The sequence below is a fragment of the Malus sylvestris genome, chromosome 1 (assembly GCF_916048215.2).
Source record: "Malus sylvestris chromosome 1, drMalSylv7.2, whole genome shotgun sequence".
NCBI lineage: Eukaryota > Viridiplantae > Streptophyta > Magnoliopsida > Rosales > Rosaceae > Malus > Malus sylvestris.
The window spans coordinates 8,194,323-8,215,056 of NC_062260.1; the positions used below are offsets into that span (position 1 = coordinate 8,194,323).

A 20,734-nucleotide genomic window follows, 5' to 3' on the forward strand; every position below is an offset into this window, starting at 1 on the left:
TTATTCGGTTATGGTTTTGGATATAGTTATAGGAGTCCCCAATCCATATCCGTACCCGAATCCGAACCGAATAATATATAATATAATTATATGTATATATATGTATTTCATTATTCACCAAATTCATTACCTTGAGAATACAAAAATTACATTGTGTGAGTTTTATTTTGTGGCAAAGTTCAAAAGTTTTGATATAAATCAAAATCTATGAGAATTTAATAGTATTTATGCGAGATATCAAAGATCAACCAACATTATCAATGTTTAGCTTTAATTTTTATGTTCCACAAGATCCATTAATTAAATTATTTTATACATCAAATATTTAATGACGAAATTAATATTTACTAAATTATCATGCGTCAATTGGGCAAATATATATTTTATATTAATGAAGATGGATATAACCGTTAACCGATGGGAAATCCATTATCCGGTGGGTATGGTTATGGATAATACCCGATGGTTAATTTGCAGTTGTGGATATGGTTAATTTTCATGGTTATGGGGATGGATATAGCATTTCCGTCCCCAAACCGATCCGTTGTCATCCCTATCGATATATTGGAAAATGGGATGACGAGGTCTGTATGAGAGATGTTGGGTTTCATTGGAAAAGGGAAGGACATTCGCTGAAGCAGAGAGAGGTTGAGGTGGGGTAGCCGGAGACAAGAAGGATTGGGTTGGTGGATTCATTGGAGAAGAAAGGGATGGAGTTGTGGTCCGCCTTGTCTTAAGCGGCATTGTCAAGCCTCTGCAAGCGCTCGGCCAGTTCCTGGGACCTAACCAGCGATCCTCGAATGGGTCCTACTTCGCTCTCTTCATCGATGACCCAGATTCCTTCGCCGCCAACAACAATAGCCTCAACCAATCCAGCGTCACCCACCACTCCCCGACCCAAGTCTTGAAGAATTTCAACGAGATTCGATTCCTCCGGATCGAGCTTCCCAGCAACGAGCTAGGCATCAAGTGCGGGTGGTGAAGGAAGGTTGAATATGGAGGGACTAGGGGAGGGATGGGTCGGGTTGGGAGGTGGTGGTGAGGGAAGGATGAGTGCGAGTGGGGAGAGGGACAGAGGTGGGAGACCGCATCCTAGAAAGAGAAGAGAGAGAGGGTGGTGGAGGAAGGTTGGGGGGATGAGGAAGGGTTTGGTGGCTGTCGAAGAGAAAAAGAAAAAGGGTTCGTGCGGGTGGAGGAAAGGGAAGGTCGGATCCCTTGGGCCATTTTTTTATTTTTTTTAGTTTTTTAATTTTTAATTTTTTTTTAATTTTTGAATATTTTATTATTAAAAATATATTTAATTATTTTCTAATCCAATTGGATTAGCGAGTGGATCCCTTCTCTGGTCACGTCAGCATTTAACAGAGAAATTAACAGAAAAACTGACGAAGGTCTAACATTAGCACAAATTCGTAAGATGAGGTAAGACATTGTCAATTTTAAAAGATGAGGTAAGAAAGTGTCATGACACCAATAATTGAGGTAGTTTTTTGTAATTTATCCAATTAAATAAATAAAAACTCGTTTAGCCAGAAACAAGAACATACAAAACAAAAATCCATCCACGATCCTTACTTTCAACGTACTAGCAAGATTTATTCAACAAACTCCACACAAAACCAGAGGAAATAAATAAATAAAAACCACACTTAAGCAAAGATAGATAACTCATAGAGAATAACATTCACCGAGTTTGTAACCCTTATGGGATCAGCAGCAGCATTACTCAAGCATCTGCATGTCCAACCAGTTCCACAAGAAACTTCTCATAGTCTCCGGAAGTGTCCTTGACAATTGCGTGGTCCAAATGAACGCTGTTCCTCCGGTAGTATTCTTCTTTGATGCGCTGCAAGTCAACCTCTGCCCGGGTGGTAATAACTCTAGTAAGCGCCCCTTCCTCTGTCCCAAGCTTGTTGATGGCCAGTCGAAGAACCTTCTCAAAGTATTTCTCAGGGAAGGTCAAGCTTTTGATTGTTTGTCTTAGTAGTTTGAGGAACTCATCATCTTTGTCAGCCTTCAAATCCTGCATATCGGACATGTAATGGTCACACAACTGTTTGATAGTAAAGGAAATGCTCAAAACATCAACCTTATGAATTTTTCAACTCGAGTTCCCGGCCCTCGTGACAGTACATGTATTCCATACAGATGTTTATCGTTGTTTACAGTACCTTGTTAATGGCGTTTCCAAACTCGTTGTTGTACTGATTGAGGGTTGCATTCAGCTGTGCTTTGCTCCTGGTAGTGAGGATCCTGATGAGCTCCTCATCATTGTAGGCTTTGTCTGAGATTTTCTCATGAAGTATTTTAGCTTCTTTCTTTGACAAGGGCACGTTAATATCATCTCCCTCGTATCGGAAAGTGCTCAAAAGAGGAACCAAAAGCTGCAACATAGTTAACACTTTTTATTTAAGACATTTTGACACGCATTGCAGAAACTGCAACCGAAGGAAAGTAGAGAAAACAATTCTAGGCAGAAAAAACAGGTCAAGTTCTGAAAACAAACTACAAAAAAGAAATTAAAACAAAAGCTATGTAGTTGACGATGTGTGAAGAAATTAATTCGAATACAAGAATTTGAACAAAATAGAAAGTAAAGAAGATAGAGTTCAACGAACCAACTTGACCTTTTAGGGAACAATCAGGGTACTAATGACCATGGAAGTTTAAGGTTTTACCTTGCGGACATCTCCAGATGTATGATATGCAACATCCTCTTCAAGGGATTTCTTGTAACGGGCATGATACGCCAGCTTTACCTGGTACAGGTCATGTGAAGACCTAGTTGTAGCTATTTCCAAGAGTATCCAATAGTTTTTAGTCAACAACTTCGTAGATTCATTAGCCAAAAATGCATCTCTCTCAGCAGGAGCCAGAGTCCACAGCACCACAGCCCTCTGGTTATGAAACAAAATAGGAAAAACAGCACAATCAGAAGTTTTACTGAACCAAATAACCAAAACAAAAACAAAAACAGAACTAGAAAACAATAGCATTTTAAGTTTTTCTTGACAACTTAATCGACATATTATAACCCTGGATTAGACCAGGGTGGCAAATGACAATTCAGGCACAAATGGCAGGGATCATCAGGTGCATTGCATAATCTATAAATTGAAAAGTACTTGTAACTTTAATTATCTTGAAAGGAGGTGCACCAGAAACTCTGATGGCCTGCTAAATACTTATTTCGGCAAATATTTCACGTATATTAAACTTTGAGAAATAATGCATCAAATTCAGACCTCAAAATCACTTGAGAGTTCTTTGTCCAACGACTTGAGAAGATCTTCCCCATAGGTTTCGGCGTATGTCTGCTGAATCAATTTTCTCTGAGCTGCATTCCTGTGAGTCAGAATGGATATGATCAATCCCTCATTTGTGCCCCATCCTGCACACAAACAACCAAAGCAGGTAAGTAATCTTTCTTTTCTTTCGGCCTGACAAGCAGCTAATTATTCGAGGGACCAAACATTTGGGGATAGTAAGCAATGGTTTTAATATAAATAGAAGCATGCAACTCTCTTTATAGATCACCTCTCCTCTACTGTAATCAGAGAATCACAATCTTTTTGAGACAATTATATGAAAACATGTATTCAATTTCGCAGCAATGAAGATTTAATTTTCAGAATACAACCATGACAATGACTTAAGATGCCAATAAGTATTCAATCTTCTTCATCTATTGCACATGGATATATTTATCAATGATACGATCTCACATTCACATAACCAAAGATATTTCGAATAAGATTGGAGGCAACGAGTGAAAAATGAGCAAAAGTGTAATCCCCATTTTGTGTTTATTAGTAATACAATCCAGAGAGCACAAGTCAGATCAAGATTATGGTGATATTATTTCGATCCAACAAAAACTGAAGCCAAACAAATTGAAAAAATAGAAAAATCAAAGACCAAGCGATCGATCATGATGATTAGCGTAATGAATTGTAGAAAGGTTACAACTTACAACCTCATTGTGCTTAGAATCCAGAAAAACACATACTTAAACAGTAAAGAATATGTAAGAAGCAGATCAAACACTTTAACTTAAATTGAACATCATCATCATCATCATCATCATCATCATCATCAAGTACAAGTTAATCAGTGAATGAATAGTGAAAGATCCAGATCTAAACTTTGACATGCACCAAAAATGATGCCAATTGAGGTGATTGAATTTTAAGATAACCAAACAGAAATAAATTCACCATGATCATATCTCTATCAATCTGTCATATTAGATTACCAACCCAGAAAAGAAAAAGAAGATAATTGCAAAGTTAAACAAAGTAGAATTTGAATCATATGGATGGATGGATGGATCAAAGTGTGGATGATCAGATAGCAAAAGTGATGTTAACTAAGCATCTATTTGCATTTAATTAATTAATGATATGGAATTGGAATGATTGGATTAAAATATGAGTGTGTGATGAGTGTTAGAAGCGACCTGCAAAAGCTTTCCTGAGCTGCTCAGCGTCTTCCACTGGAGAAGGAACCACATCTGGCACCCTGCAACTCGCCATTCTTTCTCTCTGTCTGTTTTTGTATGTAAGAAGAAGAGGAGTGAAGATACAGAGAGTGCGGAGCTTGGTCTTTTATATAGACTTAATGACAGTCCTGCTAATCTGACTACTATATTAGCATATTTAGTAATTACATGCATTTTGAAACTTTTTCTTACCAGTTTCTCTCTCTAGTCAATCAGTCATACTTTTTTTTTTATCGACAAATCACAATTTTATATGTGAGTTATTCGTATTTAGACGAATAATTTTTGTATATGTCTGGATTAATGATGTTGTTTATTTCATTATCGTCAATGTAATATTGAGAATGAATAAGGCAATAAATAATAGACAAAAATTATTGGAATGTTGGTCAATAATTTTATAACTTTTTTAATACAAACAATATTTCTATTCTAAACTAAAATAAGAAAAAATGGAGCTTGACCCAATACGAAGTATATTGAAGAGAAACTTATGACCATCAGGACAAACCACCATTAATAATTTGTGATTTACATGAAATAAAATAATGGTGTTTGGTAGTGCAGGGACTGAAAAAGATAGACAGATAGATAAATGGATAGATAGATAGATAGATAGATATATAATATATACAACGGATGTATGTATATGTACACATTTTGTGTTCAAATGCAACGTGTGGGAGAGGGTAGTACCACAAGAAGTCATGGTTTAAAAGTAATTTTACAAATCCGGGCATTGGTTCGTTGTATCTTTTTTAGGTAGGCACCTTCCTATCCTGGCGCAATGCGATATGGCCAAATGTACGGCGGAGAAAGAAATATGATTCTTTTATCGGAACAAAGAGAGAATTGAGCTGTAATTAAAGTAGGAAAATATGGGACTTAAATGGAATTTAATAAGAGAAAAGGAAATTGTTGCAATTTTTTTTTTTTAAATAAGAGGTCTTCAAATTTTGTAAATGATGAGTTCGATACTAATTTATTTTTTAATATATTGTTACATACAAGAATATTACCTATATTAAAAATATTTATTTAATTAATATAAATTAAATTAATTAATGATTTATCGTAACAATGATTGTTCTTATAACCATTAATTTGTTGGACACCTCTGAAATAACTAAATAATCTTTAGATCTTAAAGAAAAGGTTTTTTTAGCCAAAATATTCTCTGAAATTTGCACAACTCATCACTTTGGTCCCTGAGATTTGAAATCAATAGAAGTGGTTCCTGAATTTGTCCACCATCAATCATTTTGGTCCTTTCATGAAAAATTATATTAAATAAGGACCAAAATGACAAAATTACCCTCAATTTAACAAACAATAGGCCAAATTATTTGACAAAAATTGAGGGTAGTTTTGCCATTTTAATCTTATTTAATAGAGATTTTTTTGCATAGAATGACCAAAATGATTAATGGTGGACAAACTCAGAAACTGTTTCTATTGATTTCAAATCTTAGGAACCAAAATGATGAGTTATACAACTTTTAAAGATTATTTTAGCTAAAAAACCTAAAGAAAATAATCACTTCTTGCTTTTATTGCTTTTATTGCTTTTATTGCTTTCTTCTTTGTTCTTTCTCTAAAGTAGTAGGTGTACATTAAAAATTTTAAAAACAAAATTAAAATGTGCTTTGTAATCATTTGTTTAATGTCACTTATTGACAAATGTTGATCAGAATGATGAGCATTATCTATATTCGGTGTGGATAATATTTATACATATTACTCTCTCTCTTGTCTTTATCCTTTTTCACATTAAAAAAAACACACACACACACACATTTATAAAGTATAAGAAAGTCTAGAAAAAATTATAAAATATTCATCCTTTTAAATATATTTGTAAATAAGATGATGTATCGGTTAATAATTGAAACTTATTTTTAATAATTCAAAAATATATATACATATATAAAAAAGCATAAAATCTGTCTAACATCATATATCTCTCTATCTATCCATCCATCTGATTTTATTGTCTCCGCGTTTTGATTTGGACTTGTTTTTTATTTTCTGTTATTTTGCTTTCTGCCGGCCGAGTAGAAAATTACAAATAGCTGTCTGCCACGTGTGCGGTGTGGCCATAAAATCTGATGACGCTTCAGATCAACGAAACGCCGCGTATGTAAGGAAATCATAAAATATAAAAAATATAATGAGAAGAGATTCGATTTCAATCGGGATCGAACCCAGAATGTCTTCTGATTTTTGTAGAAACTCGCCTTATCCATTGGGTCCCTTGTGTTTTTCGAACTCTTATGTAAATTTATTTGTTTACCTGAGTCGCGCCGGTTAGCAGGCTCCTCCCAGAGGGCCAAAATAGACAAGTGCTAGCTACCCATCTCTAAAAGACCCTTTTCTCTGTTTCAGATAAAGCTCAAAGCTTTCTTCTTTTTTGATCGACACTTTGACCGATTGGCGGCAAAAGGAAATCAATGGAGTCAGTGAGATGATGGTTGATTGGTTGTATAGATTATAGAGGTCAAGGGAAGATATGGGTAGGCCTCAGCCTTCTAGCCTCTCTTATTGTACACCAAATACCTTGTCAGCTATGTTCCACTTTCTAAGTGCAAAATTTTTTAAATGGATCATAGCCATTGAATTTGGATTATTAGATAAAAAGTCAATGACTAATAAGCCAAGAATCTGATTACTATTTCAACGAAAATGGATATCAGGTTCAGATTATGGTTACGATTAATCGTTGTTGGATTCTTCACTAAGAATTCAATAATATTTCGTCAAAAATCCAATGAATATTCTAACGATCATGAATCTGATTCACACTACGGGCCGGTCCATACTAGACAAACTCTCGTATAGAGCGGCTAAGGATGTGTTAACGACCACTTCCATGAAACAAAATGCCACTGCTACGGTACCTTCGTCAACCAAATTTAGACTTTCAATGGATGTTGATTCTTAGTTAGATCCAACTGGATTGACGGCTGATTGCCTATCATGCTTGTATTGCTTTTATACTTGTTTAGAGTGCCCACAAAACTACAAGAGAAATCAACTCAACAAATTTGTTGGAAAAGCGAACTTGCCAACACCTAAGGCAAGACAGATAGAACGAGGGACCAGCAGCCATTGAATTCTTAAAAACTCAACAACAATACAAGTGCGCTGTGAGCAGCAGAGCTATCAAGCGAGTTTTGGGGTGTAAATATCGACCACTAATATGTCTAGTTTTGGGCTCTATATTCTCATCTAACTTGTTACAAGAGTCTACGCCTACATTTGGTATTCTTGGTAATCTTGGTTCTAGTTCCTAAACCCGTTGATAATTACTTGAGGAATTTAAGCAAATCGTGATTAATCACGTTTTCTGTTTCATAATTAAAGATAGTTTGATGCCTACGTTTTCCTTGCAGATACTAGAAATATTATCTCATAATCTTACATGTTATATCATTCCACTATTAACTTGTGTTGTGTATTTATTTTTGTTAAATAAAACTTGGTTGCGTTATGACAAAACGTATTCCGTGTGATATGTTCTGAAAAATATTCCTACAATTCTACAAAAAAAATTGAAGAAGAAAAAACTCATCACCTGTCCTTCAAATTTCCAGTAAAAAAAATGAAGATTTTAGCCTCAAATGATCTACTAGATCCATCAAATCAAACTACTCCACGACTTCACACATAAATCACACTAGAAAGAAAACCAACACACCAAGACGGAAAATTAAGAAGAAAGCAATATAATTAAGTGTTAGCCAAAACAAGAAGAAAGCAACATGACTAATACTTCTATTTATATGGCCAACTTAGGCCTTGTTTGGGACGCCATATAACACACCAGATATGACTAATAATACGAAGTTGGATGTTTGGTGTCCATATGTATTAAATAGTTACCGTTAGGCCTGGCAAACGGGTCGTGTCTGTCTGTCGTGTTCGTGTAACACCTGTTATCATAACGGGTCGGGTCGTGTCACACCCGTTATCTTAACGGGTCCTTAACAGGTCGGGTCACTTTACCCAACGGGTAAAGTGACCCGACCCGTTATGACCCGTTAAGAAAAATATTTTTTTTTCTTAAATTTGCACATACCACACATTGCCACATAAATATTACTTCAAAATATTAAAGCACATTTGTCGTTTAAGTACTACATTTACATTCGAAAATAAGTGTCTAATAAAAAAATAATACATACACTATTAATCTATTACAAATATTAAATGTGCAAGGATATGCAAAATGAAAAAAATTTGTTTTCAAGGTTGTGAAGTCTTTCTCAAAAGTTTAAACCTCAATTTACAAAATCCTCGATTTACATCGATCATCATGAAATTGTATTGGAACTTTTGCTTGATCTCAGCCGATCCAATAGTCATCAATTTTTTAATTTAATTTAATATATATAGAATTATATTATATAATTATTATAGTTTTTAGGGGTATAAAATTGTTAAATTAATATATATATATATATATATATATATAATTATTATAGTCTATTCATACTTTTGTTAAGTATAACATAAGATTTTGTGATATCCACTAGTGTAAATATTTTAAATTGAAGATCAAATGCATTCTTTGTATTCATATAGGGTCAAGGAGTGTAGCTGTAAAAAATCATCAAAATGGGAGTTAAAATAATCGTTAAATCGTGATTTTTCGTTTTATAACCGTCGAAAAGTTTTGTCCCGTTACTTGATCTCTGAATGTTTGTTTTTTGCAATTTTTGGCATATGCGATATCGAAGCATATATAAACATGTTTGACGGTTGGATCATTGAAACTAGTTTCGTAGAATGCGTGTATCTCATCAAAACAATAGATTCACTAACACTTAAAAGTTTATTCATACTTTCATTAAGTATAATATATTATTTTTTTTGCATCTACTAGTGTAAATATTTTAAATTGAAGATCGAATTCATTCATTGTATTCATATAGGGTCAAGGAGTGTGGCTGCAAAAAATCATCAAAATCGGAGTTAAAATGACCGTTAAATCATGATTTTTCTTTTTATAACCGTCGAAAAGTTTTGTCCCGTTCCTTGATCTTTGAATGTTTGTTTTTTTGCAATTTTTGGCGTATGCGATCTCGAAGTATATACAAACATGTTTAACGATTGGATCATTGAAACTAATTTCGTAGAATGAGTATCCCATCAAAACAATAGATTCACTAATACTTAAGAGTTTATTCATACTTTCATTAAGTATAACATAAGATTTTGTGGTATGCACTAGTGTAAATATTTTAAATTGAAGATCGAATTCATTCATTGTATTCATATGGGGTCAAGGAGTGTAGCTGTAAAAATCATCAAAATCGGAGTTAAAATAACCGTTAAGTCGTGATTTTTCGTTTATAACCGTCAAAAAATTTTGTCCTCTTACTTTATCTCTGAATGTTTGTTTTTTTCAGTTTTTGGTGTATGTGATCTCGAAGTATATACAAACATGTTTGACGGTTTTATCATTGAAACTAGTTTCGTAGAATGAGTATCCCATCAAAACAATAGATTCACTAATACTTAAGAGTTTATTCATACTTTCACTAGTGTAAATATTTTAAATTGAAGATCGAATTCATTCATTGTATTCATATGGGGTCAAGGAGTGTAGCTGTAAAAAATCATCAAAATCCGAGTTAAAATAACCGTTAAGTCGTGATTTTTCGTTTATAACCGTCGAAAGATTTTGTCCCGTTACTTTATCTCTGAATGTTTGCTTTTTGCAATTTTTGGCGTATGCGATCTTGAAGTATATATAAACATGTTTGACGGTTCGATCATTGAAACTAGTTTCGTAGAATGAGTATCCCATCAAAACAATAGATTCACTAATACTTAAGAGTTTATTCATACTTTCATTAAGCATAACATAAGATTTTGTGGTATCCACTAGTGTAAATATTTTAAATTGAAGATCGAATTCATTCATTGTATTCATATAGGATCAAGGAGTGTAGTTGTTAAAAATCATCAAAATCGGAGTTAAAATAATCATTAAATCATGATTTTTTGTTTATAACCGTCGAAAAGTTTTGTCCCGTTACTTTATCTCTGAATGTTTGTTTTTTGCAATTTTTGGCGTATGCGATCTCGAAGTATATACAAACATGTTTGACGGTTGGATCATTGAAACTAATTTCGTAGAATGAGTATCCCACTAAAACAATAGATTCACTAATACTTAAGAGTTTATTCATACTTTCATTAAGCATAACATAAGATTTTGTGGTATCCACTAGTGTAAATATTTTAAATTGAAGATCGATTTCATTCATTGTATTAATATAGGATTAAGGAGTGTAGCTATAAAAAATAATCAAAATTGGAGTTAAAATAACCGTTAAATCGTGATTTTTCGTTTTATAACCATCGAAAAGTTTTGTTCGGTTACTTAATCTCTGAATGTTTGTTTTTTGCGATTTTTTGCTGATACGATCTCGAAACATATACAAACAAGTTTGACGGTTGGATCATTGAAATTAGTTTTGTATTATTCGTATCCCATCAAGTTCAATGGTGTGTGTATATATATATTTATTAAGTAGATTTAAATCTATTTATTTGTACGTATAATTGACCGGTACACAGAGTAGTACGTCACGTGTCATTATAAAAATAATGGGATATGTCATATGTGTGATAAAAAGTTAATAACTTAAAAAAAATAAAATTTCTATCCACTTTTATTAATTTTCATTTTTCCCTCTCTTTTTTGTTTCCTTTTTAGCTTTTCTTATAATTTTCATTTTTCCCTCCCTTCTTTTTCTTCAAAGGGCAGCAGCCTACCCATCTTTCCCTCTCTTTTTTTGTTTCATTTTCAACTTTTCTTATAATTTTCATTTTCCCTCCCTTTTTCTTCAAAGGCATGAATGGAATGGAATTATGGAATCAATGGATGCATATTAATTATTAATTATTATAGTTTTTATAAAATTTAATTTAAAATTTAATATATATATATATATATAATTATTATAGTTAATATTTTGGGGGTATAATTATTATAGTATATATAATTATTATAATTATTATAGTTAATTTAATATATATATATATTATAGTTTTTAGGGGTATAAAATTGTTAAATTAATATATATATAATTATTATAGTATTTTTTTAGGGTTATAAAATTATCAAATTAATTTTCTGCTTATCGTGTATCGTGTTACCCACGTGTATACCCGAATCAACCTGTTATCTTAACAGATGCTTATCGGGTTACCCGATAATGACCCGATTCATTATTGTGTTGACCCAAACACCTATTAATTTCGTATCGTGTTAGGAATTGCCAGGCCTAGTTACCGTATTAATAGGCCGGCCCAACCTATTTTATCTGGCTGACACCCGCTTAATTATACAGAACCACGGGATTATTTGGTCAAGTAGAAAACTCGCCCCTCTCGCTATCTCTGTCCCTCTTGCATCGCTTGCTCTTTAATCTGAATCCCAGGTTGTTGTGCCCTCCTCCTCCTCATCCTCCTCTTTGTTCCGCTCTTCTGCTTCTATTTCTCTCTCTCTCCAACCCTCCTTCTATTTTTCTTGCAATTTTCTTTCAATTGATTGAATTTGGTTATTGTTCTCCCTAATTTTGTAATTTATTATAATTTTGCCTTCTAGTTAAAATGTAAGGTTTGTCAGTTTTCATATCTGAAAAAAAAAAAAAAAAATTGATCTTGCTTGTGTGCCATTTCCCCTGCCGGAAGAACACTACCTACCCGGTTTGTTTTTCTGGTATGGGTCGAATCATTTGAAAAAAAAAAATCAATTTGGTTGGGTTTTTTTTGGCAAGAATTGTAAAGATCCTGAGTTAGTTATGTTGAAAATTTGAACCCAGTTGAAGAAATGGGTTGGACGATTTTTCCCGACTTCTTGAGCTTTTTGGTGAATTGGTTATTATCTGTACGTTGCAGGTTATATTCAACAAGGGGAAATTGAAAGTGCATTTAATTTATTTTATAGACTCCTGCCATCTGGAATATCAAGCATGCTGGGTGCAGGTGCTGATTTGGCTGCAACAAGATCTGGAGAACATATCCAAGGATATGCTGTAAAAGCTGGAGTTGGTAAATTCACCATTGTTCCATGTTCATCAATCATCAAATGTTCTCTTTAAATAATAATATTTTTAAGTCTTTCTTATTCGATAGAGTATCAAACTAAATTAAGTATATTACACCGAACGTTCGACTAATTTAGCCAGTAATATCGGATGACTATTTATTCTATCGGACTGAAATAGTAAGTACAATCGAATTGCCAAACAAGACCTTAAGTAACAAAATTAATGATCGGGAAAGAAAAAACTGTACAAGTCAAAAACTTGGGCAAACGTTCCAAAGTGACCAGAAGAACAAGAAAAAGGATGAGGAACTAGTTTTTATGTGTTAGTTACTGACATGTCACATGTGTATTGAAACAATTCAGATTTATGATTGTTCTTGTGCTTATTAACATGGGAGTATTGTACTTATTTCGATTGTCAATTTTTGGCGTCCTATATACAAGGGATAAAAAAGAAGTTTGTGAGACTCACATCGTAACTATTAATTTAATACTTGAAGAATCGGGAAGAAATTCGTAGCTCAAATGATTAAAAGTATTTATCCATGTGTGTTAAGTTTTAAGTTCGAATCCCCAACTAAGATTTACTTTCTAGTTCATTACCCTTCTTATTTTTAACTTCTCTGTTTCATAAATTTCATCCATTTTGAGTCGGTAAAGATGCTATTATCCGGTGCCCTTACAATAAAAGCGCTTTAACAGAGTCTTATTTAGTTAAATTTCAACCCTGTTTATTGTATTTTGATGCTTAAGGAGAGGAAAGCATTTCAAACGGAATCTTATTCATGAATCTAGGGATGGCAATTTAATCTGTCAAATCCGATACCCGCAAGTAACCAGCCCAAATAGTTCGGTTTCGGGGAGCAAATTTCAGGTTTTTTATGGTTATGGGTAACCGTTGGATAAAATTTTCGGTTTCGGGTTCAGTTATGGTAATAGGGGTATCCGCTCCGAACCTATACCCAAACCCGTCCCGTTTTTATTCTTTAATAAAAAATATAAATATTTATTATATTTAAAACCTTTGAGTTCTTTAATACTACATGGGAGATTACAAAAGTCTTGAGCACCACATACACGTACACGCATACCCACACATGCAAAAGTCTTGAGACTACAAAAGTCCCATTTTTGTGCTATGTGCTTCTCCCTTCCCCAAGCACCATTCTCTTCGTGCTATGTCCCTCACCTCACTTCTCTGCAAGTCTCTCTCTCTCTCCTTCTCCTCATTACACACCACACCACCATCTTCTCTCCCTCACCTCAATTCTCTGCAAGTCTCTCTCTCTGTCTTTCTCTCCTTCTCCTCATTACACTCTCCTCACCTCTCTCGAGCTACGCACACACGACACCGCCACCCACACCATCCCACCGTCTCTGGCGAGCCCTTGAACCACATCCTCCAGACCCCCACCATCTCTGCAACCTCTCACTCTCTCTCCTCGTCCCTCTCACACCATCACCTCAAACTCCCCCGAGAACCAACCATCGAAACACCACCGGCCTCCTCGTCCCTCTAACTGTTTAATCACTTAAATTTTACGGTTACGAGAAAACCGTTACCCGATGGGGAATCAGTTACCTGACGGATTCGGTTACGGGGAATACCCGTTTGGGTTTTTTATTGTTTCGGTACAGTAAAAACAAACGGGTCTGGTTATGAGGACGACACATCCGAACCTAATCCGTCCCGTTGCCATCCCTACGTGGATCACACAATTCATCTCATTTTAAGGCCCAAAAAGCTTCCCCAAATTTAATTCTCCAATTTTGATCTGAGGCCAAGGCCCAAATACACGCCAGCCGGAGATTAAAGTTGCATGATCAAATCACGCACCGACCAACTAAATAAGAAAATGGATCCCTCTCTCTCTCTCTCTCTCTCTCTCTCTCTCTCTCTCTCTCTCTCTCGCAGTTTTATTATTTCAAGCCAATTACCCTGTGCCCTAAGCCCAATTTTCTCATGCTGCGAAAGTGGAACCCTAGCACTCGTCTAGAAAAACCCTACCTCATTGTCCTTAGAATCCAAAAAAACACATACTTGAACAGTAAAGAATATGCAAGAAGTAGATCAAACACTTTAACTTAAATTGAACATGTACAAGATCAGTGAATGAATAGTAAAAGATCCAGATCTAAACTTTGACATGCACCAAAAATGATGCCAATTGAGGTGATTGAATTTTAAGATAACCAATCAGAAAGAAATTCACCATGATCATATCTCTATCAATCTGTCATATTAGATTACCAACCCAGAAAAGAAAAAGAAGATAATTGCAAAGTTAAACAAAGTAGAATTTGAATCATATGGATGGATGGATGGATGGATCAAAGTTTGGATGATCAGATAGCAAAAGTGATATTAACTAAACATCTAATTGCATTTAATTAATTAATGATATGGAATTGGAATGATTGGATTAAAATATGAGTGTGTCATGTTAGAAGAGACCTGCAAAAGCTTTCCTGAGCTGCTCAGCGTCTTCCACTGGAGAAGGAACCACATATGGCACTCTGCAACTCGCCACTCTCTCTCCCTCTCTCTGTGTTTTTGTATGCAAGAAGAAGAAGAAGAGAGTGATGATATATACGAGAGTGTGGAGCTTGGCCTTTATATAGACTAAATACAGTCTTGTTAATCTGACTACCATACTTAGTAATTACATGCATTTGGAAACATTTTCTTACCTCTTTCTCTCTCTGTAATCAATCAGTCATGCTTTTTTTATCGACAAATCACAATTTTATATGTGAGTTATTCGTATTTTAAGAATTAAGAATGGATAATATGATAAATAAATAAACAAAAATTACTGAAATGCCGGTCAATAATGTTTTTTTTTTTTAATACAAACGATATTTCTATTCTATAGTAAGAAAAAGTGGAGGGTTTGACCCAAAACGAAGTATATTGAAGAGAAATTCCTGATCATCAGGACAAACCACACTTGTCAATAATTTGTGATTTTCATTGAAATAAATGATGGTGTTTGGTAGTGCACTGTGACAAAAAAAGAGATATGTACATATATATAAAATATACAATGTATGAATATGCACTTTTTGTACTCAAATTGTGACAACCCATCCCTAATTTTCACTGGAATTTCTTTTTCAATGGTGTGTTTTGAAGATTTTTCCCTTTTTGGGGAAAAAGTGGAATCTGACGTGGACGTTGTTTTCGACTGTGGTTTCTTTTCCTAGTTTCGTACGTAATTAGTACTCGTCATCACGAACGCGTGGACGTGAGTTAGACTCGATTCGGAGTCCAAGTAGACATTCCGGGTCGGGGTGTGTCATTTTGGTATTAGAGGCAGACTCACCATCCATTTTAGATGTGCCGACGAGGACGTCGGTCTCCCTAAGGGGGGATTGTAGTATCCCACATTGGCGGGGTAAGGGTTGGTCCCTGACGTACTTGCCCCTCTCTTCCTAGCATGGCGCGTTTTGGGTAGTGAGGTTCTCTTGCCCATAAACAAATTTGTGAAGGCAGGGCCCAAAACGGACAATATTATGCTACGGGGGAGTCGGGATGTGACACAAATGCAGCTTGCGGAGAGGGTAGTATTTACAACGAGTCATGCTTTTATAGTAATTTTACAATTCCAGGGTGACGCACTAGAACTGCCGCATTGGCACGTTGCATGCGATATGGCAAAATGTATGGTAGAGAAAGAAATATGATTCTTTTATATCGGAAGAAAGAGAGAGAATTGAGTTGTAGCTAAAGTAGGAAAATATGGGACTGAAATGGTATTTAATAGGAAAAAAGGAAAAATTTTGCAACTTTTTATTTTTTATTTTTTATTTTTTTTTAAATGAGAGGTCTTCAAATTTTGTAGATGACGCGTTTGATACAAAATGTCAAAATGGTCCAAGTGTTTTACTCTATCGGCCAATTTAGTCCCTATGTTTTTAATTTGATTAAAACTTGTCCCTGTGTTTACATCTATTAGCCACAATCTGTTAAAAGACGGTTAAAATTGAAATGTCCTAAATCGCATAGTACTCAAGTGAATTGACCGAAGCGTAAATTTCTAAAGATAGACATTGTATCTGTTTAGTAGGTGTACATAAAATTACATTTTTGTCCTCTCATGTGCCTGACACATGTCAAATTTACCAGTCTTTTAACGAAATGTCTTGAATTGGCTAACCGATGTAAACACAGGGACCAATTTGGCTAAATTGAAAACACGGGGACTAAATTGGGCGATAGAGTAAAACACAGGGACCATTTTGACAGTTAAGCCTTTGTTTTTATATATATTGTTGTATAAGGAAATATTGTCTTTATAAAAAAATTTAATAATTTTATATAAATTAAATAAATTAACGGTTTTGTAGACATCGAAATTTCGGTGAAATAAATGTTCACCAATGTATTAAAGTTTCGACGTGTCAAGGTATACGTGGCATGCACCATGTGTTGCACAAATTGTACACATGGCGTGTGACTCAACAAAATCGGATGAGTCATCAAGGACACATGTCAACACTTGGCAAAAAGGTATTATTTGATTTTAATTAAATCAAATGCTAATTGATGGAGTTAAATCACGAACTGGCCCAAAAATCAAGTCTTGATTCTTTCGTCAATTAATCAAACCCACAATCAAGGCCAAATTCATCCGTAGTCAAGGCTTGGAAAGTCTGTAAATGGGAGGCTCTAAGACAAAGAAAATGGTCCAAAAATCATTTCACACCCAGACACTGTAGCTTTGAAATTCTGCAGCTCTTAAGCACTCAAACCCCCAAACACTCAAACACTCAAGAAGACTCGGAAAATCATTCATGTTCTTTGTCAAATCCTGTAAAGAACCACCAAGCACCCCTACATGTGCCTATTCCTCCATTGCTAAGAGCCAAAACCTTGCGGCCTTCGTTCATCTAAGATCAGGTCATCGCTACACATCTACACGTTTTGGAGATCGAATCAGAGGATCAAGTTGTAAAGAGATGGTAACCTTACAAATTGATTAATACAAACATTTACTTTGTATACGTGTTCTTATTTCATTTGTTGTAAGATTTTCGTGTTTACAATTTTCGCACGCCTGGTGGGCATTATCTCTATTTCTCATCTCTTTCTCGGTTTGAAAGTCAACACATCTAAGCATACTTAAAATGCAATGGCATCAAAGAAAGGACAAGTCGTTCTCGCAACCAAGGGAAAGAGCTTGAGTACTTCTGCAGCGAGCGGAGAATCCATTGGCATCACAACCTGAAGCAAGGCGAAGGCATTCACCATTCTTCAACATGCCACTTCAAAGTTGGTGCCACTAAGGGAACAAGGTAAGCGTTAGATACATGAGCCCATCATCAGCCTGACATCATTGGGCACATCGAAGCATGCTACTGTGGCACGCACGAGGACACCTTAGAGTTGTAAGCAAGGTTCGCTCACGTCAAAGGGCTCACCAGAACCCTTATTGTCACCAGCTTCAAACGCGGACTCAAGCTCGGGAGCTTACTACAGATCACCAACCAGCAATCGCTGCACGGAGACTTCACCAACATCCTCGATGTCTAGAAGAGAGTCACATCCTTTGGTTGCGCAAGTCATGACCACTTGCGCTACCTCCATTGAAGAACAGCTGGCTCAAATGAATAAGGCAATTGTAAAAATGACCAAAACTTTCAAAGAAAAAGACTTGCAGATTGCTATGCGCATGGACAAGTTGGAGGCGTATCATGATGAAAGATCTGGTCTTGACCCAAGGAAGAATCAGAATGACCAGAAGTCTGGTGAGAAAGAGAAGAGTCAAGCAAACAAGGCCAGAGCCAAGCAGAAACCGGAGACTGAAGCTACATCGATGGGCTCTCTTTCCATCCAGCAACTCAATGACATGATCGCAAATACCATCAGAGCACAGGTGGGAGTCACTTCGCCGGATACACTACTGTATTCGAAGCCATATACCAGGCGGATTGATGGCTTGCGAAAGCCGATGGGGTACCAGCCACATAAGTTTATGCAATTTGATGGAAAGAGAAACCCAAAGCAGCACGTCGCTCATTTTGTCGAGACTTGCAACAATGCGGAGACTGAGGGAGACTACCTCTCGAAGTAGTTTATCCGCTATTTGAATGGGAATGCATTTGATTGGTACACGGACCTAGAGCTTGAGTCCATCAACAGCTAGGAGCAATTGGAGCGGAAGTTTTTGAACCGTTTATATAGTACTCGTCGCACTGTCAGTATGATGGAGCTCACAAGTATAAAACATTAGAAAGATGAGCCAATTGTTGACTACATCAACCAATGGCGCACTCTAGGATGAGCCAGTGGTTGACTACATCAACCAATGACACACTATAAGTCTTGACTACAAAGATAGACTCTTGGAGATCTCTTTGATCAAGATATGTGTACAAGGCATGCATTGGGGATTACATTACATTCTTCAATGTATTAAGCCTTGAACTTTCAAAGAGTTATCTACTTGCACCCACGACATGGAGTTAAGCATCGCCATCCATGGAAAGAAAGGGCTGATCACCGACTACAAGAAGGATAAAGTTTTTCGGCTAAAGGGGGAAAATGCTGCTAGGAAACCCACCAAGGAAGCAATGACGGTCAACGTAGCGCTCATCAAAATTTCTACACGAGACACAACTCACGTCAAGATCTCTTCAAGAGACAAGAAAAAGGAAGTGAAATGGAATGAACCTTTTCGTGACCAGGAGAGGCATAAGCGCAACTTAAAGAAGCTTGAAGAAAAGACCTACCCATTCCCTGACTCCAATTTGGCTGCTATGTTGGAAGATTTGCTCGACAAAGAGGTGATTAAGCTGCCTGAGTGTAAATGACTGGAAGAAATGAACTAGTTGAATGATCCAAAATATTGCAAGTACCATCGCATCATTAGTCATTCAATAGACAAATGCTTTGTGCTAAACGAGTTAATCATAAAACTTGCTCGGGAAGGAAAAATCGAGCTAAATCTTGAGGAGGTCGTAACGGTAAACATGATAAGCATTGTGTTTGGATCATTTGATTCGGTGCCTTTTTGTGTATCACCAGTCAAGCCTCGGCCACAATCATCAAAGAGGAAACATGAAGTGCTTCACGTGAAAAAAGCAAACACCACGAACGAAGCAAGCTGCTTTAGTAACATGGACCTTCCTAATGGCTTGTTAGCTAATGATGATGAAGGATGGACATTGGTGAGACGAAGGAAGGCACGTCAACGACGACCGTAAGTTGCTCACGCGAGGAAGGTAGGGCAAGAAGGAAGTCATCACCATCATGCTGCGAAGACCCAGCCAAGAGCTGCCTCAAGGATGACAAAGCCAACACGTAGAGAATAGCCTAAGGTTTGGAAGCTGCGAGCTCCAGTGGCCCTGCAAGAGTACTTTCTCAAAGGCTTCCTTAAACACAGTCTAATCACAGTCACTTGTTACATAGTTGAGAGGGAAAAACCTTCAAGTGAAAGTGATTCTACCAATAAGCAAGAAAAGATTCCTCCACAAATAGAAGGTGTACCTTTGCGCTTTAGCATGGAAAAAGCATTGCAATTGCCCGAAGAAATATGAAGGGCATTAGCGAAAACATTGATGGATCTTGATAGCTACTCGTCGAAAGCATGCAAAGTTGGAGGTTTAGAACTTTGACCTTATAAGTGCACTATGTGTTGTGCCACATGTGCTGCCATCAACTTCACCGACAAAAGACCTACTGTTGGGGTCGAAGCCACACAATTATCTACATTTTGTCTTAGGCTATGCAAGAGGGTAGAAAGTCTAGCCCATGCACCGGATCGCACATGCCTGCAATGTCCCACATGCTCAAGTGCTATGGTGTCCCACATGTCTGTGATACCCTGGATCCCAACCTACAGTTGGTGCATTGGTGAACCTGCACCGCACCATGCTTAATCAGCACCCCAGTTTGGGCCTAGTCTTCTTGCAGCCCGTTTTGCTGCTATTAGGCTTGCAGCCCAACCATTTTATTTAGGGCCTGATCAACTCATGTCCAACCCAGCCTAATTTTTGGGTCTGGGCCGCATGTTTCAATTTGTTCATCCCACCTGTGGGCTTTGGCCCATGTTTTTGGGCCCCAAGCTTAATTGTTTATTTTTTTAGACAATTTGGATTTTATATTTTTTTCACCCACACTTTAAATTTGGCCCAAAGTCCAAATAATTAATTCAATTATAATT

General features: G+C 36.1%; 1 protein-coding gene and 1 long non-coding RNA gene across 3 annotated transcripts; one reads left to right on the forward strand and one right to left on the reverse strand.

Moving 5' to 3' along the window:
• Nucleotides 1-1,477: 1,477 nt before the first annotated feature.
• Nucleotides 1,478-15,247, reverse strand: LOC126583902 (annexin D2-like). Of its 2 annotated transcripts, none has more exons than XM_050248479.1 (5): nt 15,022-15,247; nt 3,246-3,391; nt 2,679-2,897; nt 2,172-2,384; nt 1,478-2,023 (listed from the first exon to the last, which is right to left on the reverse strand). In XM_050248479.1, exons 1-5 carry the CDS (start codon nt 15,218-15,220, stop codon nt 1,727-1,729), a joined length of 1,074 nt encoding a protein of 357 aa, XP_050104436.1. In that variant the 5' UTR covers nt 15,221-15,247; the 3' UTR covers nt 1,478-1,726. The 2 variants fall into 2 exon arrangements, with proteins under 2 accessions (XP_050104436.1, XP_050104506.1); XM_050248549.1 differs by lacking the exon at nt 15,022-15,247 and adding an exon at nt 4,460-4,627.
• On the forward strand, nt 11,545-12,644 carry LOC126585676 (uncharacterized). The gene is made up of 2 exons (XR_007610624.1): nt 11,545-11,955; nt 12,416-12,644. It is a non-coding gene; the product is annotated as an uncharacterized LOC126585676 (long non-coding RNA).
• Nucleotides 15,248-20,734: the final 5,487 nt, after the last annotated feature.

Bases quoted from the DNA above. Each gene is read 5' to 3' on its own strand.
- LOC126583902 (XM_050248479.1), bottom strand. From the start codon at position 15,220: ATGGTAGTCAGATTAACAAGACTGTATTTAGTCTATATAAAGGCCAAG. The intron at 2,385-2,678 runs GTAAAACCTTAA...ACTATGTTGCAG, and splicing joins CATCTGGAGATGTCCGCAAG to CTTTTGGTTCCTCTTTTGAG. The intron at 2,024-2,171 runs GTACTGTAAACA...TCCGATATGCAG, and splicing joins TTGGAAACGCCATTAACAAG to GATTTGAAGGCTGACAAAGA.